Here is a 26036-nt window from a genome sequence, read left to right on the forward strand (position 1 = left end):
GTTTTGGTGCACACCTGTACGCTGCTCAGCACAGCAGGATCTCATCCACACATGTTAATGTGAGGTGGAAACTAGAAACAACAAACTCGGGGTATTTCTTGCTGAGAGAAAAAGAATGGCTGTTGGATTTTATTTTGAAGTGCGTGCCACTATGCTGTATGTCATCAATATAGGAACTTAATTGACAGAAGGATGGATTGATCTGACAGTAATACAGACAAAGACACCAGTCCATATATAAATAAATCGCTGCCAAGACCTCTAAAATATACAAATATATTGCTGGAGGGAAATTCTCTGCTATACAACTTGGCAATTGCTCTTAGCTGGAATAGTTTCCATTTTAATTTTATATATTTTACTTTTTTAACTATTTTAATTGTAAATTATTATCAGTCAAACTGCATGAAAACATAGAAAGAATAATAGAATACCAGAAAAGCATCAGAATATCAGAAAAGGATGTTATGGGTAATAAAAGTGGATAAGGAACAGAATGTTTTCCAGGCTGAACGAAATGTTGTCTTTGGGAGGTCTGAGTTACTCAGATCTGAATACCACCAAATGTTGGTGGGACTTAGCTCTAAAAGCTTACTTTAGGCCATTTCTAATTTCTTGGGGTTTTTTAGGGTGACAAGATTTACAGACACAGCTTCTCAGCATGAACAGCATGCATGGAAAAATTTACGCTAAGGTGAAGGATTTCTGCAAATCTCACTCGTTGTAACGTAGAATACTTATTGATGTGAGAGTTCAACTGTGTATGAGGTTCGCTGTACAGCTATTAAAATACCGTGTAGCATTAGATTAATGTAAAGATTCATGTGTAAGGAAAACAACTGCCACCTGTGGCTCCTATGTCACTGTTGTTATTATTCATGAGCTTTAGGCTGCACATCGATCACCTCTGTTCTTCACTCACTTTTGGAGTAGTTGAACACAGGAGAAAACAGAAATCATGCCAGCTACTCCCCATGCAAAAAATCAAACAGGAGCTTTTCCATTTTTTTTAATACTAAATGAGAAATTTGAATGAAAAAAAAGTGTAGTTCCTGACTTAGCAGCTCTCACTGGTACACAGGTCAGTGCAATAATAATAAAAAAATATATAAAAATGAACATTTTTAAAATCTATAAATTTAAGAGTATTAAAAACATTAACGAAGTATAAAATATGTTTAACATTTTAATCTTAATTATTTTTCCTGACTTTTTCATTTTAATCTGACAAGAATTTTCTGCATCTTTTACAGAAATACAACATGTATGGAAATCGGGAATTTTAAAATTAAAATCCTCTTAGTGAGATACTGAAATCAGACCATGATGCTGATGCTGTTTAATGGGATTCTAGAACTTATTCAAGTTAGATTTTATTTTAATGCATTGGATATTAACTGTGAAGTGTAATTACATAATATTAAAATGTAATAAAATTGTTTCCGCAATCATACCACAAAGCCTGACTGTTAAAAATCAGAAAACAAGGTTTGTAAGAATATGCTGCACTTAAGCTGCGTCAACAGCATAACTTCTTTTGCAATGAGTAAGTCTGATGAAATTTTTCACTTAAGCCTTTTAAAAACCCTTCACAAACGCCATCTGGTTATGGCCATTAACTATGGGAAGAGATTGAAAGCAGTGGCTTTACAGAAATATGAATAAGACACCATAGCACAAGGCAAAAAAGAAAAAGAACATTCAAACTATACTGTGTAGTAGTCATTTTCCATAGTAAATACATATATCTGGGAAATAAGTCATAAAATGAGAAACCATCATTGTTGGAAACCATTTTTAAATCTCATAACCCCCCAGTGTTGCTTTTTTACAAATAAGGGAAATTCATCATATAATTGAGTTAGGAAGGTGCAAGTCTTCTAAAAAATAGTCTCCTGTTAAAGAAATTAAATACAAATACAGTGAAAATGACAATATTGTTTACCATGGAAATAATATTTGCACAAACCAGGACAAAACAACGTCTTCTAAAACAACTGAGCAGCAATAGTAATGCCGCTCTATGTTTCTAATATTTATGCCCAATGTATTTATAATAAACTTTTCCAAGGTTTGTGAGAAATAAATCTAATCTCCCCCTTTTTTTCAATCTACACATGGTATATGTGCTAACTTACTGAATTCATCCTTCATGCAATTCCAGTTTATTAAAGAGGTTAAAAATTTATAAAACTCTGATGGGATATGGTTTTAATGCTTCATCACACTACCCATCATTTGCTTTTCAATCTAGATCAGAATGATCTTTCCGACTTCCCTGCAATCACCTACCTGCACAGCTAATATTTTCTGAGCGTTCTCCTGAGAGGCTGCCTGGATCCTTGCCAGCCCAGCCTGGTTGGAGAGGCCGTGCTGCCTCCGCTGTGCTGCCAGCACCCCGCGCAGCCACTTCTGCAGTGCCCAAAGCTGGGACAGCAACGCCAATGATGCCAATGGGGGGTCAAGGCAAGGAGAAGAGGCAAGAAGGTGAAAGGGAGGAAGGGAAGAAGAAAAAAAACAAGGAAAAAAGAATTAAATTCCCAAGTCAGAGTAGGAGAGGAAATTAATGGCAGCGTTCAAGAAGAATGATGGAGCGAAATATAGAAAGCAGTCAATAGCCCATTCTGCGCTGTACGGGCCTGACAGGAATTTCACAGTCTCTTGGTTTTTCAGCCCACTCATGCGCATTCATCAGAAACCAGTCACATCTGGCTGCCAGGATGGGGGGTTAATTTTCTCTAAATGCCTCAGCAGTTTTGTTCTAGCTGAGGCAAACTCTGTGACTGCAAAGCTGATGAGTAAAATATTTCTACTTCACCCAGTTTAACTCAAAACCGATAGCCTCGGGACATATTGAACCTTTCTGAAAAAAATAATCTTTTGAAGCTTTTTGAATGGCACATCAGGTCAGGCCAAAGTTTAAAATGCAAGTTTAAGACTTTGATGGACACAAGAGCTTTTTTTTCCCTGTGTAAAGCTTATCATAGCTTGGCAATGTGTGCTTTAGTGCATGACAAAACTAAAGAGAATTAACTTAGCCATCAACTGCTCAGGGAGAACAATAACAGGAAAGAAATTTCCATATAGAAGTTCCTATTAATCTACCCAGCTATAACCATATGACATGAAAGCATCTAACAGCACTAAATTGCACTGAATGCTGCAGCTGAGAGTGACACTACTTTAAAAAAAAGGATCTTATATAGACTTATAGAAAAGATAACACTTATCCTAGGAACTGCGTTTGGTGCAAAGGATCCCAACTGAAATGATTCCAAGGGGAAGTGCAGGAGTGCTTACCTAATAGGTTTTTGCTATTTGCTAATAGTAATTATTGTTGAAATCTACAGTTAAGACTGTTATCAGTTTTTCCTTAATCTGCAAGTACTTGGAACATATAAACATGGTGTGGCAGGTCTCGCTGTAGAAGAAAAATGTTTTAATGAGATCTGAAAATCTACCAACACAGAGTGTCTTTGAAAACAGCTGTGGGGTTTGGAAAATTCTGTAATCATTGCTGCATACTCTAGACTAGTTTTAATTTAGAAAATTGAAATTTAAGCCACTGAAATCACTGCTTAGTGGGAATACATTGGTTTGTGTTTGATCAAGTAATAAATTCGATAAATTCTATAGCTATTGTTAGCATGAGGCCTTCAAGAATATGCCTGTCAACCAGATTAATACAATGGATTATACCATGCCTTTCAAAATATTACATTTCATTAAGGTCAATGCCACAGGTCAATAATCGGATCAGTTATAAAGAACCTTTTACATGATAAGATATGACTGCTCTTTAGGAGCAAGCGCAGTGTACCAGGTGAAAAATACACTTTTTCAAAAGAATGTACATTATAGTAATATCAAGTGAGCTGTTACAGCCTAGAGAGTAATTAATGCACATTTTCAAAATTAATGGCCTGATTTTCGGAGATACTGAGTTTCCACAAGTCCCATTAGGTTCTATGGAAGCTGTGAGTACTCTGCATCTTTGTAAATGAGGCTGCAAAATATTAAAACAGATTTTTATACTTTTTTTTTTTTTTTTGAGACCTGCCAGTGTATATGAAAAACAACATGAGGGAAGGTAGACAAACTCAATGGGAAAGTATAAAAATATCAATCTGAATCACAGCCAAAACCTGAACCCAAAATGTGAATATGTTTTCCAGCTTGGAGAGCCTCTTCTAAGTACCACTATTCCTTTCTTATTGTTTTAAGAACTATTTTGTTTCCTGAAATCTATCTCATTCTGCAGGTCTGCTGTTATTTCAACTATTTTCAGATCTCATGTTGTTTGATACCATTCTGGAGTCTGAAAAAGAATGCAGGTTAGAGAGTAACAACTTATGACATTTTAATAGAACAATTTGTTTCAGCCCTAGAAAAATTAATTAAGTAGAAAACTACTTCTGGATTATCAAACCTCTAATTTTTGTGAAAAGGTAAAATAATTGCAAGATATTTATTTTGACATGATGAACAAAATGGTGGTTGGAGGAGCTCAAAGGATCTGTAAGTGAAAGGTGACAGTAAGTGAAAGGAAACAATGGCTATCCAGTTCAACACTACCCAACGTCTTGTCTTGAGAAAATCAAGACATTCAAAACTTTTGAGGTTTGGCTATTTGAAAAGTTGTATATTTATTGAGAATAAATTGACGGTTTATAGTGGCTGGTGTCCAATACAACTTTCACTACTGTTTCCCATTTCAAAATTACAAGTCTGTGATAGCTGTTACAATTGTAAATATCCCTGCATCTAATGTATCTCGTATTTCGACAGCATTTTATTGTGCCTAGCATAATGGAGCCTAAACCCAATACTTATTAATTTTACAATACGGGTTGCTACATAAATAACATTTATGCATACAGTTGGAAATACATGTCTGTGAGAAAGTTACAAATTGATCAAATAACTGGCTTAGAATAAACTAATGGACCCACTAACCTAGGAAGGGTCATGCAACCTCCTGGGTTGGATGCAGGTCCCTAGCTGAGAGAACAATTTAAAATACAAAAAAATCTCAAGTAACCTAGCTAAAACCCACTTCTAGCCCAGAAGTAGCCTGTAGATTTCATAAGTTTTGCCATGATCTCCCTGTTCCTCCAGGCACCAATACTGTTCCCTTAGATCCTCTTCTCACTCATATAGATTTTTATCACAAGTAGAGCCTTAAGAAGGTATATCATGCTTGAGTTGCATACACAACATTACTGCTAACTCCATTTTTTATTGCTTTTTTTCACTATTTGAGGAAGAAGCTGCTGCCTAAGTATGATCAACACACCAAGTCAAGTGCTGACAGTGCAGTTAACAGCATTTCCAGTGGTCAAGGTATAAGAATACGTACAGTAGCCAAATATTTGCATGAAGTTCCCTTTGGTTTTGCAATTTATTTTTCTGTGAGAGCAGGACTGAAGGAAAAGGGTGAGTCTGACCTCTGTGCCTGGAGCAGATTCTCCTGAAAACCATGCTAGGGCACATGAAAAACAACAAGGTGGTTGGTGACAGTCAACATGGCTTCACCAAGGGCAAATCATACCTGACCAATTTGGTGGCCTTCTGTGATGGTGCTACACAGCTGATGGATAGGGGCAGAGCAGTTGGTGTTGTCTACCTGGCCTTGGGCGTCATGGTCTTCTGTGAGGTATCCTTGCCCATTGAAGGGGGGCTGGAACTAGATATTCTTAAGCTCCTTTCCAACCCAAACCATTCTATGATCCTATGACAAAGGAAAAAAGCAAACAAAACCCACAAACAAACAGAAGCAAGCTCCAAATTTTGGGTATTCAAGAGAACAGGAGGAAAAGAAGCTCCAGGATCTTTGTTTATGTAATTTTTGTACCTGCCATGGATGCAGCTGATACAGGTCTGCTGTTAGTCCCCACAAAACGACCTTCCATTAAAGGGAATGTAGGGGTTTCTGCAGCATCCAAACAAAATTCATTCTGCAAGGAGGAACAATAGCTTTCAAAGAGGTGTCGGGGGTCTTTTTTACTGGGAGGGGACAATTTTTGCAGCAAGTGAATTCTCTCAGTCCTCATCCTACAAACAAGGAGATGGTGAGCCAATGGCTTTGCTGGAGAGACACCTTTGTGAGCTGCTAGGGAGAACGAATGCTGCTGTCAAGAGTTGCCCTTGCCATTCTTCTGCTTTGGGGCTTCACTGTCATTCTCCTTCACTTGTGTTGTGGCTCCCCTCTGTGCCTCACAGCAGAGGGGAGCATATGGCTCTATGTTTGTTTAATTCCTTATTTATATGTGGTACTAATACCATCAATAATATCAGTGTAAATTTGGAAAAGGAGGTGTGAACAAGCTGCTGTTTCTATCTTACTAGAGATGATCCTTATGAATTGGGGTACCTTATTCTGTTCTCACTTTTAAGTTTTTTGTTCTGACAAATCAAAATACTTCATTAAATTCATCTTTTATTTTTCAGTAACATGATTGAAATTAAGCTAATATTTCGATCTGTAATTTCTTATTTGAGGGATCAAACTGGAATAAAAAGAGTGTGATTGATGGTATTTAAAGCAGTGGCCTGCCCAAGCCTAAATTATTATTCCAATGGTATTGTTTCTAAGCCTTCATTAATTAATGCTATTATAATATTTGGATTCTCTATATATTAAAGAAAGGGCAAATTAAAAGAAAATGTCACACATACAGAAGTAACTGTATCTTATTTAGACCAGAATAGTTTTTACTTTTGTTGTCTGGCAGTCCACAGGAACCCAAAAGCTTCACCTGCTTATCTTTTATCCCATAGTCTAGCTACACAGGACTAGACCAATGCAGATTACAGACATATTTGACAATGAACCCAAAACTAGGGGTGTTTACTTGATTAAACATCAAATGACATGTGGCCCCATTAAGAATACGAAGTGAACAGCACATGGAACTCAGTCATTATGCTTTTTTTGTTCAATAGCTTAATACTTGGACTGCTTCAATTGCCAGTTCTGACCAGTGACTACATGTTAGCATTATATTGGGTTATGATTACAAGTTTAATTCTCCTCTCTGCTGTTTGTAATTAGTGAGATTCAACTGATCTGATTACACCTGTTTCTTCATTACACCTGAGAATGCAAAGAGAGAATCAGACCCTCTGTGAATAAAACTTCATTTTATCTTTCCAACATGATAATTATTCATAATACAAATGCATTCTGTACTTAAAATACATACTTATACCTGAAACTGCAAGGTTCTGGGTCACATAAAAGATGGTAGATATTATTACAGGCAGAACTGGTATGCTGCTTGTCTCAAAAGAAGATTCTCTGTAAATTTTGCCAAATTTTAAACTTTTGATCAAAAAATGTGCATGGCAGGTGTTTGCCTCAGGCTAAATTCGTTTAGATAACCCAAGCAGTTTGCTTATTTTGGTAAGGTATTCTGGGCAAAATACAATGTTCTTCTCCTGTTACAAAATTAAACTGATACTTCTTTTACGAGATGTAGTACGCAACAGAGACTCACATTTCAAAAGGGATGACATTTTAGTATGTTATATGACTTTCTCATAGAAATAATCTGATGAGAACTGTTAGTCTGTGGAAAACAATTGACTGCAGGTAGCCAGTAGTATTTTTTTTCCATAAATACTGTCCTTTGTAAGCATTCTTGAGCTTCTCACTGGTACTACAGTTGATAAGTTTGTTTGTGTACCAGTCTTGCTGAGCAAGTAAGAATGCTTATCCCTATATAACCCTACCTTGTGCATAAAATGTCTTCCCAAACTGATTTGTCATACAGTAGATCAGGAATATAGAACTGAAACCTGATTTTCTGTATAATGTCTGTTATTTTGGTCCAGGATGAGATTCATCACTGACAACAATGCCTATCTGTGTCTCAGCATAAAAATCTATCTGGTGGTGCTCAGCAAACCTGAAGGAAAAAAGGTCTTTGTGAAAACTGAATGGTATATTTGGATTAAACTGAGAAGGGAAAAAAAAAAAAAATGTGATTTTTTTTTCTTCAAGTACCGACTGAAATTTCTTTTTCCTTTCCTGAAGTTTCCTTCAGCCTGAAAAGTAGGAAGCAAACTTAGCCACATGGCTCAAGGAATGCAAATTTCTCTGATTACAGAGACTTAGACACACAGCTACTCTGAAGAAAAGGTAGTTCCAGACTGAAAACAATCCAAGCAAATACAAATTGAGGCACTGAACAGAACTAGCAGCTGAAGACGATGTTGCACCTACAGCAGGTAGATAGAGCTACTTACCAAGTGATTAAAACCGTTTGCGGATATTAAAATGAAGAAGAAATGGACTAAGCAGCACGAATGGAAAAATATACATAGCTGAGGCAGATGAGAGAAACAGACGGGCAGAGCATTTCCAAGAAGTCTCACTAGACTCAGCCCACCATCAATACCATATTTGAGGAAATGTTAGGAACCTAAATCATTTAACAATAACAATAACCAATTGAGACATCATCAATAGACACAGCAACCCAGAAGCTAAATAATGTCAAAGCAGATGGCAGTGATCATATCACAGAGAAATGGAGCACAAGATCCCACCATTAAAACAAAACTTACAGAATTATTCAGAGAATAAAAGATCTCTCTCCTCCCTTCTGAAAGAAAAATCATTTGCAATGTAAGATCACCCAGGATGTAAGATGAAGTTGGGCAGAAATCTTAGTAAACAATATGCTGAATTCAGCTTAGGTGAACATGAATGAGTAACAGATAGTCATAGTAAGTACCATCATAAAATAATACATCATCAGTTCTCAAAAACACTTGGAAAGCTTATGTACATCTGCAATCATATATCGAGCATGAATCAGGTTCATGCAGTGAAGAAGGCAGAGGATAATGGAAGACAAAGTATTCTTCTGAATGTAACCTTGCAGAAATGTATTATATTCATTCTATGCTACACTGTACCCCTGGCATGTTTACCAAATAATTTAAACTCAGCTTTCCAGACATAACTGGGAATTTTGTGCTCTCATTTTTTGGTGGAGTCATTCAATTCAAATCTTTAACTTCTAGAGCTGATAAGCAATGACAGATTCAACTGAAGACAGTGGGGAGACCTGAAATCAGTGTGCCATGAAGAAAGGTGTATTTCTGACATCACTGTAGGGCTAGATCTGCAAAAGGCTTTAAGCATCTGCTTGCTATGTTAGGCAGCTAATACTATAGTTACTCTATGGTGTTGACAGTATAGGAAACTATGATTATTTCACTGAAATAGTCTTTTATTAAAACATGACTCTTTTATATTCAGTTAATATAACTGTTTCAATATCACTCTTGACTGACGCTAATATAACTGGTACCTGACCTTCCTGTACCTGAATTTCTGGATTCAACATAACGTTATTTTGTAATTCTGCAGTAGTTCCTCTTGAGACATCAATTTATTACAAAATGTAGCAAACCAAAATGAAACTAACAGAAGAAGTGTTAAGTACTAGTCACTGTTATCACGATTTTCAGACCTAAGCAAATTACCATTACATGTTGAACAGAGACTAATATGTCACTTCTAAACCTACACTTTCTCTGTTTTCAAATGATGCTAATCTTATATCAGAGGATCCGATGTGTGTGTCATATTAATTCAACAGTGCGCTGTGAATGCTAAATTCTATGTAAATTACATAAGCCTTATCAGTTCCATTCATTGTTACAACTCAAACAACCGCAATTACAACAACTCTACAGATTTTGGTGCTGAAAGAATGGCAGATTTATTAGTGAAATCCAGTTAATGTTTATCTTTTTATACTACTCAACTACCAACTTACACCTGTATGATATACAAAGCTCCTAGGTAATAAGATATTTCTTTATTGTCAAATCTGCTCCACAGACTGCTGGTAAAGATTACATTGCTCATTTAAATAAAGCTCTTTTGTCAACAGACTGGATATACTTTAAAAATGAGTAAAAGCCTCATGAAAAAAACAAATCTCAGCTGATGTGCAAGTATACATGACAAGATGCACTTGTTTTTTGACCTTTTTCCAGTTGTTAATGCTTTGGTAAGCAGATTAGCAGCATTAAATTTAAAAACAGAAAACTGCATTTCAAGATTCACTGAAAAACAATTGAAGAAAAGCCTGAAAAATCAGAGTACCATCTTTTACTAAAAATATCAGTGAATGCAAACAAAAAGATCGCTTAATGGAGGCAGCAAAACATGAAAGACTGGTGTTGTGATTTTTTGCTGCTATCAGGAAAAGAAGACAATAGAGTAAGATCAGGATATCTTTCTGCTTATTCTGGCTACTTACTGTAATACCAATCTGAAAATTAAAAGTGTGCTTTCTATTAGGTTCCTGAAAATGTAGCCTAGAGTTTGATACTGAGTAGATACAGAATTTGTGTGATGTTATTATTTCCTCAAAAATTTTTATACTTGCCAATTTCTGCTGCTATGCAAGGGAAATATGTCTGTACTTATCCAGATGGCTTGCTCTATTTTATTTAGTAACACTGATAATCAAATACTTCAATTTCATCCCCAGGAGCCTGAAGCAATGAACGGGAATAATTTGCAAAGGTGCAGATAATTGCACTTACCCCAAACCAAACGTTTATTTTTTTATTATTTTTTTAACCCCCAAAGCTGTCATCTGCAGAAGCCTACAACTTTCCCCAACTTCTGTTTGGTACTTGCACAAGGCCATTGGAGGAACATGCCAGACAGCATGAGCTGAATTGTTGAAACCCTGCAAGTAAACAAGACTGCTGTAAAGAAATTCCTGACCTTGTCATTAATTTCTCCTGTTAAAGCAGCCATAATCTCTAATCATTCCTTCTACAGATTCTACTGCTTACGCTGAGGAGATGAAATTGCACAATAAAATGCCATATCTCATCCTCTGTCCCCTCCTAAAGGATTTCTGGAGTATAATTGTTAACACAATTTTCAAAAAGTGCACCATTACTCTTTTGGCATTTAGTGTGGTTGAGAAATTTTTTTATGAGTTTGTAATCTCAAAAATAAAACTAATTAACATTAACATGGATCAGCTAAGTTATAATATTTTTCCAAGCAATTTAATAGTTAAAGCAGATAGGCTTCATTTCTGTGAAGGCTGAATTCATGTCTTCTTTGCTACCTCTGAAATACAGTAAGATTAATTACCAAAATGTACTTTAGTTGTAGCTCTAGCAGAATACAGAGACAGCAACCTGCCTGTCTTGACTAAGGAACATCAAACATTATGACTATAAACATTTATGTTAAGCCATTGTTTCTGATTCATACAAAGTATATCCTGATTATTGTAGAACAGTAAAATGAAATTCAAAAGAAGACATTTTATTTTTTTCTAGATGACACTTACATTTATCAGTTACCCTTATAACTGTGAGGCGATCACACAAGACTGAGTATTCAAGGATCGTAAATCAAGCCCATCTTGCTCTCTGATCAGAAACCAGCCTGTTGTGACCAGACAGTATTGCCATTTCTTTTGTGTTTCTAGGCCTTTGGTACCTGGCAGTGATCTCACCAGCACTGTTATTCACCAGCCTATTCCTAGGCTTTGCATACTGTGACCGTGCATGGCAATAGCCTAGGTCATTCAAGGGACACCTCTGCAGTTGCACATGCTCCTGGATGTGCGGCTGAACCCCCACCAGCATCCCTTTAACTGTGACAGAAACTTGACTTTTAGTTAAGCATTTCAGGAATAACGTGGCCTTCAGCTGAGCAATGCCAGGCTTTGCACAAGTATCTTCCACGTGGGTTTGCACAGTATACTACTCAACCAGCAAAAGCAGCCCAGGGGCTGGATATTCTGCGGGGCCAGCTTGAGCACAGAGAGGTAAGTGTGCTTCCTGGAAGGCAATGAATCAATCAGACGAACAGCTGGCCAATTAAGACGTGCATAACTTCTTGCCAGATGTTACCTCTGTGCTGATGGCTGGCTGCATCTTAGAGATACACACTGTTTCTCAACCCCTGGGGCTACTTTTATAACGTTAAATAAACAGAGCTAGGAACCATTCTATGGCAGTAAGGCTAAGTGGCACACTCTGGCTTTGTCCACACTGTGCAGTACACTACCCCTTCTCAGTCTTCTGTGACTGCCTCACTGCCCTAAGAAGCAAATGCCTCACTGCCCTAAGAAGCAAATGGTATTTTAGTGGAAGAAGGGGTTGACAGCTGAATGACTGAATTAATGTGAAGGCTGTATTTCCGCCTATGAAGATGAAATACAGAGTAGGTGTTGCATACCCTTGATATTCAAACATCTTGGGATAGTGGTAGAATACTGTACTGTGTTGTGGGAACTGAAGCTGGTTCTGTTCTAACCATGTTCCCTGCTTGAAGCAGTCCCTGTTACATGTTATTCCTCAACTTGTGTTAGAACTTCTTTTGAAAAGTGTTATGTAGAACAAGCCAAAACAGGAGATAGTACCATAAATCTAGAACACAGAGGACTATGGAGCAGGTCAAACTAGGTCCCTAACCCTCTTTTATTTTGCAGACCAGATGTCATCTTCATGACTAGCACTTCCTGTTGAAAGTGTTTTGGAAAAAGCCAGATGCACACATGCTCTTCATAAACAATAAGAAATGCATTAATGGATTAGGAAGGAAACATGAAGGTTGCAGGGGGTCTAGTTTCAACAAGCAGGGGAAGACAGGCAAAATGTACATGGCTACAAGGTATTACTGTAAGTCAGGTTAGGAGTCGCACTATGAAGGGAGAAAGGGATATCTTGAGACATAAACTGAAGTTTTTAAGTCATCAACTAACTTGAATTTGACATCCTTAGTCTAACCAGACATTTTTTTCTTCTTAATGCAGAGCCAGAGACTAGATTTTGGAAATTTTATGAAAATTCTTCAACCTAGTCACTCTCTTCTGGACTTTGACTCTAGCTCTGATTTACATATTTATCCTAGACAGCTGTTTTCCTTCTTGCTCAACCAAGAGGTCAACGTAAGATGAAAGAATGCCGTTTCTTGCTTGATAAACATAAGCATCTTCTGAGGTTTACACAGTCGGATTACCACATCCACCACACCTATGTATCAGCTTCTTTGTAATTTATCCTGTACGATTCTTGGTATCATTTTCACTGAGACCTCTAAAGGGAAACTTTATTCTCCAATCTTAGAACATTGCACTCGAACAGGCAGCCCTTGTTAGGATCTGGCTGTATTATCTCACCACCAGTATCTGCCTGTCTTCAGTAAGGGTGGGCACTGTTTTGCAAAAAACGAGTGTTACAGGGAAGGCAGAAATTAAAATGGTGTTTGCAGAATAGAGTTTACAATTAGTTAGATACTTAGATTCAGTCTGTAACAATACATATTATATTAAATAGCCATCAAAATAAATGGAATACAAATTTCAGGGCTTGCCAGAACCCTGTGTCCTCAGAAGGGCTTAGGGATTCAGCCACATTTTGTAGGAAGCACAGTGTGACAGAAGGAAAAGGCTAAATGAAGTCACACATTGTCAGTAATTATATCACTCAGTAAGTACTAGAAGTTATTCATACAAATGTCTCAAGATAGAAGAAACACCAAAGATGCTATGAAGACTCAGCTAATGTAATGTAGGTTAGGACCTAATGTAAAGGAGAAGTTCGGATGATCTTCCAAAGGCACTGATGCACTGTATATCCTTCTTTTGGTTCTATGAAGAAGAAAGATGAAAAGGAAAAAGAAAGACAGATTAAGAAGAAAATTAAGAACAAGAACAAGAAAAAAGAAAGCATGTGTCTGAGAAGTTAGGAGAGAACTCTCTAGAGTGAGAATTCTCCAGCTTGACAATAAAGCTCTGTTTCAATTTGCAATATTCCCACCTCAATATTTCATAAAGAAACAAAAATATTGAAAGAATACTGCTGGAAAAGCTCATAAATAAATACATTATTTGTAGTAACTCTTTAAAGTGATTGAATAAGCAAACTTTTTTTTTAACTTCTGTTGTTCTATATGCTCTTCTGTACTCCACAATATCTTCCCCTCTTCAAATTTTGAGAGCTCAGGCAGTAAGCAGACAATCTGCTATCGCATTTACAGTCTGAATTTCAAAGTATAGTTTGAGTATTTTCTAGTATGTGCATGGACTTTGAATAGGGCAGAATACTCTAAGTATCAATGGAATAAAGCAAGCTGAATTCTGTTGTTTCCATCAGAAATCATGTTTCTGTGCAAATCATATTTCCCCACTTTTCCTTCTCAACAGCATCCAGAGACTGGCAGCAGTCAATTAGATTGTAATGCTATTATAAATTATTTATTACATTATATTATATAGATGAATATATACTTTATGTGTATGACCATATCATATATATTATAAAGCAGCACTTTACATACCAGTAAGATAAGGTTTCTGGTATAGTCTATGATAAAAACTTCAATCACAGGATTGTATTCTGCTTTTCACTAAAAATTTAATGTAAAAGTTAAATGGCTTTTCATTTCCTAATACATTAGGAAGTTTCCAGCCACTTCATCCATTTCTAAAGGAAAAAAGGACATTTCTGTTTTCTGGAAGTAGCAATTGTAAGATTCACCTACTTATTTTTCACCTGCAGGCCATGAATGCACTGGTCCCCTCATCTGGAGGACCCATGGAAGCACAACACATTTTTGTCCGTGTATGTATGCAGCAGTTTCCAGCACAATGAAATTCAGGGTCCTTGTACATCTGATGTGCATGTGAGACTTGTCGTATTGCTGAACGGGAAAATAAACAGGATGTTTACCCACAAATCAGAGCTGGGTGAGCTCTTGGTCCAGGGCATGGACAAAGCCAGAAACAGCCACATCTGAATCTTGTATTCCACACCCCGCTTTCATTAAAAAGGGATCAGTCAAACATTGGAACGAACAGTGAAGACAGTCAAAGACAACCATATTTTCAACTTATGAGAAAAGTAAAAAGCCTAAAGCAACAAATTGCTAGTGAAATTAACAGCAATTAAAGTCAAATTTGCTCAGCAACTGCAATGACCCCTAGAATCTGTCATTTTTACGTTGCAGGAAGGAAACTGGAAGTCCTAGGAGACCAGGCTTTAGCCCAGACAGATCCATGCCTCATCCCTTAGCACCACAACAGGGAGCCTATTAATATTGACAAGGCTGACTGCCCTGCAATTGCAGACTTTTAAAACACTGACATTCTTGGCCCCAGTGGCATAAGGCCTCAGGACCTGTGCCCCAGATTTCGGGGAACACCTCAGGATGTCTTCGTACCAAGTGTCTGGCTCTGCTGGAAGCCACCAGTGTGTCCCCACCACAGAACTGGGACCACATGCTCTATTATGGGGGTCCACAAAGGCACAGTCAGGCTACTTAGATCTCAGACAGGTACCATGTTGGAATCACAGACCCCAGCCTAGTATGGGGAATTTGGCATCTCTTTCCAGCTTCAAGCAGGGTTGCACTGAAAACTTAGTTTCTATCAGTGAGAAATTAATTGAACCCAAGATGTTAAATAGTCGCGTAATTTATTGTTTTGGCAGATTTTCACTTATTTAGTTAAGTGTGTTTTTTAAACAAAATAATCTTAAATTTGATTTGATCTAAAAGTATATACAACAAGTACAGTCCTAATTATACAGGTATGATATTTACAAGGCAAATACAGTAAATAGAGAACATTAAAATAAAAGATCTCACAAAACTGTTGAATGTTGCTTCCAAAGTCACGCGTATTTAGTGGACACCACCTTAAATTTGCTTAAAATTCACTTCTTAGCAAGGATTATCACGGTATAGTCATTTTTTTCTAACTCACTAAAAATTCTTCAGAACTGATGAAAATTCAAGCATGTATGAAAACAAGGAAGTCACTACTAGCATGTAAGCTTCAGATTGATTTTCACTGTGTCAAGAATTTTGCCTTTGTTGAGATGCAGTCTGTATAAATCCTTCTAAATAGCAGTTTTCCTAGATAAAAACTGATGGCAGTAACAAACAGGATGGAAAAAACACATCTTTGCTTAAACTTTTTTAATGAGAAGGTACTTAAACCATTAATGACCTGAACCAGTGACTTTGGTAACCATGAGATAGTTGGCAGGTTCCACCTGTCTTGATTTGCAAGATTCTTAACAGTCACAATTACACAATAGATTCAGTATTATGTTCCTGGTTACCAGATAAATGAAAGATGCAAAAAAGAATCTAGTTAATGCCTTTATAATCACACGCAATTACCTTAAAAGGATAATAAAAAGGAAAGAGAAATGTTCAGAAGTTAGGAAATGCCAGATCTACAATTGGTTTTTCAACTTTAACTTAAGACACTATGCCTTGTGACACAGTCTTATTTATATTGTTCATAGTCTTTTTCTTATTTTTTCAAAGCAATGGGTGGACTCACATTGTGAACAGATCAACATGTGCGGTAGCAGAGAGTATTTCTGGGGGAGACTATTTCTACAGAGTATAACAATATTCCAGGTGAGAAATACTACCCCAAAGTTTTCATAGATTTCTTTTTCATAGGTCTTGTTGAGAGCAAATGACAGCTGAGATTTAGGAATCTCGAATTCCCTCTCAGTCTTTGAAAGCAAAGTGGCCTTAATAGACAGAGGTTCTTCCATTTTTCCATAGACTTACAAGATAATTCCAGTATATTCCTGGACCACTCTTCTTCTTTTTTTTTTTTTTTCAAATCGCATTTCACTGTTTGCCTTTCCTTGTACTCCCATTCTCCATCCCACAAATATTCAATCTAATTCTAGGAAGTCTTAATCTCACATTCCCTACACTCCCTAAAAGACAGTAAAAACTATGTCTTAAGTAGCATGAAACTGTGAATTAATAGTGGACTGAGGGAAGATTTATCCACAATGCAAGCATGTGTCAACATTGCAAAATAAAGGAAGATTAAGCAGCAGCTCTACCACCAGACATCTGATGATCAACACTGTTCACCTCTGGTTTTATTTCAGACTAACCTATTTGGTTTCTTGCAGACAAAGCCTCCATATGATTCACTCCAGTAACTGCTCCCAGAACGCTTTATATCCCCAGACACCCTACATGTCATCATGTCACATCTCATGGCATACTATATATGCTTTCACTTTAACACTATTTAAAAAATTTACTCATGTGGATTCACATGATTTCAATTAAATGAAACTGAACATAGTACATAATAGTATCACCAGTTAAGGCCACAAGGTCCCTGCTAAGGTCTAGAGGACAGAAATCCATGGCCAAGAGCTGTGCAGTGTGGACAAGCCAGCGGTACTGCTAAAGTCAGCCTTGGTTCTGTGCAAACCAAGAAACCTTTTGGGTTTGAGCCCAAGGACTGATCCTTTTCTGCCTTTATTTATTTTTTTAGCATTTTTTAATTTATCGGACGTTCCTGAGAAGCAATGCTGTCTGTCTTTGTTGCCATGATAATGCTGAAAAATGCGAAGTATAAATGTCAGAAGCTGAATTTTCTGGGTTTGGTGATCTTTTTCTCCCCACTTCTGTGTTTGTTTCTCTTCTACTTTACAGGACACAGATTCAGCTTCTAACAGCAGAAATGACAATAGTTATAGCTCATATTAATCCGTTTTCTTCTTTCCCTAAAAAACTGAACAGAAAGTAAAAACTGGCACATGTCACATGCATCTTGCTTTCTTTTGGAAGAAAATTGATGCTCACAATCAAGGGGGGAAACACTGCACTTCAAAAGCTTCCCAGTTTGGAAGAGCAGAGCTGCAGGGCACAGAGCAGGTACACCTATCTGTCAGTACAGACACTGTTACCATATCCTAGATAACAAAATTAGTCTGTTTCAAATTAAAGACTAGGTTGACCAGTTCATCAACTCTTTTTTACCCCTCTAATGGGTAATAAGTGCTTATTTGAAGGCTTTATACTATTCTATAATTTGGAAAATCCATAAAGAGTATATGAATAAATCTTTATGAGTTGAATTTATTTTAAAAACCCAACACATAAAACCAGACAGACCACTTAACATTTCTTTCAGATTTAATTCAAAATTGGTAAAGACCCCTTAACCCTGTCCCCTTCCAAGGTCAATCATACCTGCTATATAGAATAATTTTTTTTTTTCTATTACCTGAAACATATACATAAGATAAATCTACCATAAATGCAAATAAAGAAGAAAAATACATCTTGAGTGCCAAAACTACCTCATCTAAGGCAACAATTTCAGGATAAATACAAAGCCCTTATCTTGTATGGAGCCTAGACAACAGAAGATAACATCTGTCTGGAAAGTCAGCTAATACGTTACAGATAGCAAAGAAGTGCAGGAATTTTAAATGTATGCTGTAAATCTGTTCAAGTACAAAGCTTTGAACTTGGGTGATAGTCTAGGAAACCCAGTTTTTGGTGACTAAACTAAAAGGTTGCTAACTAAAAAACTGCATGTTGTTGGACATCACAAGATTTATAATACAGAGCTCACTAAAATACAGCCACCAGAGATGTAGGAAATAGCTGTTTATTATATCATATAAGCTAATAAGTATTTATTGCACAGTTATTGCACATCTTAATAAGATTTAAAGAAGCTCCTAATTCAGCATATTTGTTACCAGTGGTTTTTCACTACAGGACATATTCTTTAGGTAAAACAAAACAAAACCCATAATATCTTTACTCCCCAAAACTGAAAACAGACAGCTTCACAGACATTAAAATAGCTAAAATAAGTAACAAGGTGGGATTTTACAGTGATTTTAATTTTGGATAAATATAAGATTGTAAATACAGTAGCTGGTAGTGAACATCTGTTTATAGTACTATTACATCTACTAATCTGATTATAATACTGTATGTAGGAAATGAAACAACTGCATTTGCATGCCTACAGCTGAAGTCTGTTTTATTTCCCGTGGATCATCTATGTATCTAGACAGGTGTGTTGACTTCAGGCTATTTTTACTGCTAAACATCTGAAATCACAACTGCAAACCGGTTCTGCAGGTGAGAATTTTCCTGACAGAGTATTGACATTTGAATTTTAAAAGTCATCTGCAGCTTAAAGGAAGAGTATCTTACTTAATGGACAACTACGGCCATTGGTTTTAGAGTTGGCTTCCTTCCTGGGACCCATATTTATGATCAGGTCTCAGAACTGAGTTTTCCCAGTAAATATTGGGCTACTGTTACGTATGAGCTTAAATATAAAAGTTTATGTACCTAGCCTGAGGCTCTGCAATTTGAAAGCCTTGTCCAACTATCGAAACTATCAAAATTAAATAGCATTGTGCCACAAACTGGTAACAACAGGAACTGCAAGATTCCAAGAGGAAAACTGCAGCCGCTCTGAGGCTTCACTTAGAGAGCTTAACTTGAAAATTCCACTTACACCTGTTAAGTAATCACTGCTTGAGGATCAACATGAAGTTCCTATGTGCACAAAATTTAACTTCAATTCAGTATAACTTTCTTATGTGTCAAATTTTTAACTATTCCTTTTCATAGCTTCAGGGAAAAAAAAACAAACAACCCAAAGAACAACAAACAAGCAAAACAAAAACATTTTTCTAATGGGCTGCTGATCAGAACTGTTACTCTGATGGTGAAATCCCAAAGGGAAACATGTTTCAGATACAAAGTATTCCCTCCAGAGTCCCTGGCAGTCATAAAAAGAAGAACTTCCTGATGTATAAAGACGGTGTCACCATTGTCAGAGAATGCTACAGCAGGAAATGAACCACAAATAAAAGCAATGTCTTTCTTCTTAGGAATCAAAATAGTTGTTTTTTTCACCTACAATAATTTTGGAGAATAAAATCCTAATTAAAGCTCGAACACACCATGAGAAAAAACACTTGTCTCGATTTTTAAGTGTGCATATACTTAGGAAATTACTCAAGCTCATAATTTATAGAAGGTAAGCTTGTACACAACATAAAGAGAAGGTCTCCATCAGTAAATCAAACTATAATTTTATAGAAGGTGAAATAATGTACAGTTCACAGCCAACTTCACTTTTCCAACAAATGGAGCCATAAATGCAATTTTCTGTCCTTTGCTCTGAAGAATTAATTTTAAGGTATTCATATTTTTCTTCAAGTACATCTTAAGTCTCAATTAAACCTCGAAAAGCTACAATAAAGTAACATTAAGAACCAAGTTAAACCCATCATAGCAAGGAAATTCAGACTTAGGCTAAAAATTTTGTCTCATTCTTCATCTTTAAATCACTCTGTTGTGGTTAGGAATTGTATGACTTGGAGAAGTGTGTGATTTTTCATACAGTACATATGTTCCAGCACTTAGGTTAAAGGAAAGTCAGAAATTTTAGCCCTAACTCTGAATTTCTTTACTTTTCAAGGCTTAACTCAAGCATCCATAATTACTTTAACCCGGTCGTTTTACATTTTAATCTTTTTACAGTGGAATAGAAAGTGGAATTCTGAAGCCTCCTCTTTTGCTGTGTACTTCAGTGGCACTTTCTGAATTTAAAAGATTGAGCACCATTTACTTCATGACACTGAATACATGCAGTTTTAAATGGCACTTAGACATGACTAGCTTAAATGTGGTAAAAAAGGCTTACACATTCCCAATATAAGTTACAAATTCAAACATTCTGGCATGAAAATCCTTTCCCTAAGTTGTTTTCAAGGTTCATCCTTTTCTCTGCAATAACTAAAGCAAAGCCACAGTAGCTGCAGCCATTTGCATCTCAGGAAGAGATGTTTTGCTTTGGTGATATAGTTAATGAGTCTAAAAATATTCAGTATAATAATTCTGTCAAAGCCCCCACAGTCTCCTCAATGAGCAGAAGCCTGCAGGATTCCAATGGGGAGCCAAGTAATGAGCTCTCAGCATTCGCTCCCACACCGTCCAGACGAAATATACTCGGGCCTCAACGGTTCCACATCATTAGCAACATGAAACAAAGACACATGCTTGACTTTAATAAGCGACTAAAGTTGCTGGCTTATTAGGCTGTCACTGCACATAAACTCTCTTTCAGTGTGACAAAAGAGTCCCTTGCAAACAACAACAACAAAAAAATAAAAAAAGGAAAAAAGGAGAGGAACGCTTTTACAAAGAGAGGTTGGTATAATTTCATGTAGTAAGTGATTGAACGGAGTTGAACGAAGGCACACAGGAAGTGATGGGTTTCTGACACTGACTCTCACGGGCATGCTGCAGACTGCAGTTTCACTGCTGGAGACAACGGTTACGGTGGGCTGCAGTGATCAGACTATGGGCATATGTGACTGAGTTTTAGTTGATATTATTGCAAGACAGGAAGTGAAGAAGCTTATTTCCCACTGGGAAAAGGTTCAGGCATGATTAACTTGGGCATGACCAAATAGGTCAACGATATGACAATGTGTCTAGCACAATAATTAAGTGGGAAAATGTGTGTAATTTGTTTCTTCTTGTTCTTCACATACCAATAATGCATTAGCAAGGATTCATTTAATCTCTTTCATTATACAAGAATTGACAGCAACACTGTACAATAGCTTTCCTTTTAATATATTCCTTTAAATTATGTTTATCAATTCAGCAAAATAGTTGCTCTGATGAATAATCTTCAGTGTTTAAATTTTAACATTTGGCTTGAAGAGCTACTGAGAAGCTTTTTAAATGTTAATTTCTGCTAAAGGTATACATAGAAAAAAAATATTATGATATTTACATTTTAAAAAGGGTGGCCTTTGATCTTAAGTAAAACAGTATTAGAGATGTGCAGAAAAGAATTCTCCTGTGCCCCAAGCATGTTCACTATATCAAACATTCTCCTGTTTCATATGAGGATGACGTGTGAAAAACTAGTGGGTGAGGTTAAAAGAAGGGTTCACTCATGCCAGGAGTCACCCACCAGGCTGAAGATCAAAGCTCAGGTTCTCTGTTCTGCATTAATTCAGAGCAGGCATGGATATTTTCATGCACTACAAAGTCACCAGTATAGCTTCAACAGAAGAGAATGACAAAAATCTAATCATACACATTCAATAACATGGCCCTAGAAAAATCTATCTAGCTTATTCGAGACATGCTGAAGTCCCTGATCCAAACGGGTTTGAGCAACCCAAGATGAGTAGCACTGTTCTAGGCCCTAAGAGCATGTTCCTGTTAAAGCTTCTAAATATAGTCCTATAAGGAATTCAGTTCTGATAATTTGACATTTTTTCAAGGAAAAAGATTTCTTAACCAGATACACTCAGCTTGTTTAAATCTTTATTTCATTCAGAATTTGTTTCACAAACATGATTTGCTTTTTGAGCTCATTCTCAAACTGTTTTGATAATGGCAACACACTTTCAGGAGGCAGCCATCTTATTATTGACATCTGTACATAGATTGGTGGGCATGTTAAGGAGAATACTATATTGATTAAAGGTTAATAAAGATCTATATTTGGGGGTAATTCTACAAGAATGTTGTTAATTTTCTTTGTTTGGAAAATGTTGAACGAGAGAGGGTTTTGTAGGCGTAAGAATAACTTCCTTATACTTCCAGCAGAGGTGACACAATTTAGAAAGATCACTGAATTAGAAGATAGAACTTCACTGTTGGTTCAACAGGCAAATTCATCAGAATTTCCAGGTAAATAAAATAGGTTATCTTTTCACAATGTGAATTTTAAAACAAAAGCAGTGGTTTATCACAGCTTTTATAAATGAGGAACTGTAAGGATCAAAAGCCCAGAAAAAGAACAGAAGCAATGAGTTGCTCTCTTATCAGCACTAACAAAAAGAGATAGTACATAAATAACAACTACAGGGTACATTATAGCAAAAAGTATAACCACTTGCTAATTTCAGATGTAATCTTGGGATATTTCAGCAGCTGGTAGTATGAGCAGAAACCAACCTTCACCATGAAGCTCAGGAACAAGATCTAGAACATAGCCAGGCCCAACTGTATTCACCAGTATACACACCGCCACAAGAATTTACAAGACTATGGGAACATAATCCTGGAATGCTGCAGTAGGAGGACATACATCAAGCTCCCTATCATTATATACAGCAATTACAGCCAGCTGTCTTTCCTCAAAAGACTGGGAAAAAACATTGAACTCACCTTGGGCATTCCCAGATATATGGAAAAAGGACTGAAGTGTATACATGAATCCTGAAAAGTTCTCATTTCTGCAAGTAACTATCACTTGTTAACCACTTCACAAGGAAAATATGGCTGTAGTCAGACAGTCACAGTGTGACTGTAGTCAGTCACAATGAACACAGCAGATACCATAGACACAAGTAAAACTAATAAATTTTAGAGAAATTTCAAAGCTTTGAAGGGAATTTTATCCATAGAAAAAAAATGTCATTATGGACTTTGCATCTATTCAGAATCAGTAGTTATTCAGCTTTTATCCAGATCCAGCTAGGAAATACTAAGAACCAAGATGCTGTTGGAGTTACCTTCAAAAGTTCGATAAAGCACAAAGCTGACCTAGGCAGGCAGGGTATGCTTGTATGTTTCTCTTAATAATCTCAGACATTTTTTCTAAATGATATTATTCATTTTGAACACACAAAAAATTCCAATAATTTATATTAAATGATAAATAAATACATGAAAGAAAAATAACTCCCCCCAAATTTGGTTTCGGCAATAATACACTCACAATCCATAACTAACGGGAAGACAAACAATCAATATTTGGCACGAAATACTGAAACTCTATTTATACCCTGGTTCCCAGTTGATTTAAACCTTCATTAGAAAATATACAACTGTTAGTGCATAAAAATAGAAATATCTCATATAATAAGAGTAAATTATATATGAATGAGAGCCAGACACCCTTTGACACACTGCCGATAAAACCCCCGGCTTCAGGCATGCTACTGAATTGGAAACTCTGTTGGGGTAGCACCCCATACAGAATAATGTGAGAATAAAATCATACTATAATAAATTTATCTTAATGACAATTTTATGCACCATTCACTACTGTTAATTTAATAAAATACCCTTGCAGGGTAGCTGCCCCAGTGTCCCAGATCTCATGTTCCAATACCAGACTTAAAGCAGCAGCTGGACTTCCCTGAACTGATTGTCAGTCACTATTCAGTGGCTCACAGTACTTTTAATGATCATGGGCAATACTTTAGAAAATTACAGCATGCCAGCTATAATTCTGAACTAGAACTGTCTCTTCATTTAATTCTGGAAGGAAATTATGGCTGCAGGAATCTGTGTTTCATACAGAGGTTCAGAGTAGCTAAAGATCTTTCAAGTACCATAGAGATTTTCTTAATGGCTTGCTTGTTATACTTTGATCACCTTGCATCTAAATAGAAGAAAATGGATAAGGAGGGAAAAGAGGAACATGTTTTATTGTATGTATATTGATTTAGTATCTTTTACTCCCCTTCATGCTCCTATGTATTCCTGTATAGGTATGTCAAAAGTGTAGCAGATGAAGTAATTTTGCAAGGAAATATAGGGTTATCTCTTCTGTTGTGGTCTCTGTTGTTCTCCACAACACCTCCTTTCTGGGAAGAAAACATATTCACAAAGTAAGGAAACAACAGATAATCCCTTTTACTGGATTCTCCACATGTCAGTAGGGAGAAATCAATTACCCTAAGACTTTGATCCTCCCCAAAGAGGAACAAAGAAAATAATGCAATTAGAAATATCTGGTGGTTATAGTATCTTCCAAATCGTAGAAAGTAATGCCAAGCCTCTTGATGAATATCATAATGTTAACTTGACAGTAAGCTGGTTATCTGCATTCTGTCTGTATGTCTCTCAGGTTGTCTCTCTGATATGAAGGCTATCATTGCCTCCTTCCTTCCCAGTACATGTGAGTAAACTGTACACATACAGAGGCACTGGGGAGTACACACACAATAAGTGCTTCAGAGAACTTAAAAAGGTATGGCTGCCTTAGTTACTCTGACATTTCTGACTATGTACAAAACCTGATATTACTAAACCAGTGGGGAGGCAGGCAGATTATATTTAAAGAGGTAAACAAGCATATATATGGAATTTAAGATTGCTCAGGGAAGCTACTAAAGTCGACCAAGCTCTTGCAGAATGAGCAATTGTTTTCAAAAATGTATGTATTAATGGCATCACCATAGTACTATTTGATGCAAAGCAATGCTGTTACCTGTTCTTCCTGATAAAACAGCTCCACCTTTAATTCTTTTCCCAAAGTCTTACAAAACCAGAAAAAAAATTCTGGAAATATTAATTCTTGCCCAGATGAAAGAAAAGTAGTCTCTGATCATTCAACAGCATAATTTTTTGACCTGGGAACAGCATTGGCAGATTGATATTGATGATTTAATGTAAAAAAATCCAAAAGCATATGTAAAACTCAAGTTGTCAGAGGGCTTTGACACATGAAAAGGTTACCATGCATCAGCTGCTCTGTCATTTAGTCACTGTGCGTTGTTTTATCTGTAACAAATGCTCAGTGCGAGATAACTTCAGGCACACACAGAAATACCACGGCATAGCTTAAAATCCTACATAGAACTGTCAATAGCATCATAAGACAGGGTATTTATGCCTCTAGTTAAATGTTTTGTATAGTTGCACAAGTTCTCTCCATCTATCCATATTGCAAGTGCGCCTACACCTGACTGGGAAATCATATATACCTCACTCATAGTAGGATAATTTACCATTTTGCTGGTACATGCTGCTATTTGCAGGACTGTGCACACAGACAGTTACCATTCTGCAGCTGATGGACAATAACATGCTGATGTGTCAAAAATCAGGACTATATTTCTTGAGGAAACATGTGTCTGCCATTAAAACTTGGAATTTTGTACTGATCTTGGTGAGATAAAGAAAATATTTTCAGAAAACGTTGTTCTGGAGTTGATACAGAAGGCAGTGGCTTAAGTTTCCATCTATCCTTTTCACCATACAAACAACATTCCTTTATTATTAAAAGCAGCAAAAATGTGTATTTGGCAGTTATTAAAGAGAGATGGAAGAACATTTAGAATTTCAGTTTTCCACCAAAGGAGCATTCTTCCAAGGTTTCATTGTACTACAGGATTTTTTTCTACAGGAAACTATTCCCAAAAGCCATTTCAGCTTTCTCATTCCATTTTGATAATTCCTG

At 36.6% G+C, this 26036-nt stretch overlaps 1 protein-coding gene across 1 annotated transcript in view; it reads right to left on the reverse strand.

Moving 5' to 3' along the window:
• CCDC178 (coiled-coil domain containing 178) overlaps positions 1-26036 on the reverse strand; it is a gene marked incomplete at both ends in the record, with an annotated part of 158756 nt that overhangs the window by 17699 nt on the left and 115021 nt on the right. The window contains 1 exon segment of the mRNA XM_080609705.1: positions 2293-2427. Coding sequence (XP_080465831.1) covers positions 2293-2427 — 135 coding nt within the window.

The sequence above is a fragment of the Psittacula echo genome (genome assembly GCF_963264785.1).
Source record: "Psittacula echo genome assembly, chromosome: 2".
Classification (NCBI taxonomy): domain Eukaryota; kingdom Metazoa; phylum Chordata; class Aves; order Psittaciformes; family Psittacidae; genus Psittacula; species Psittacula echo.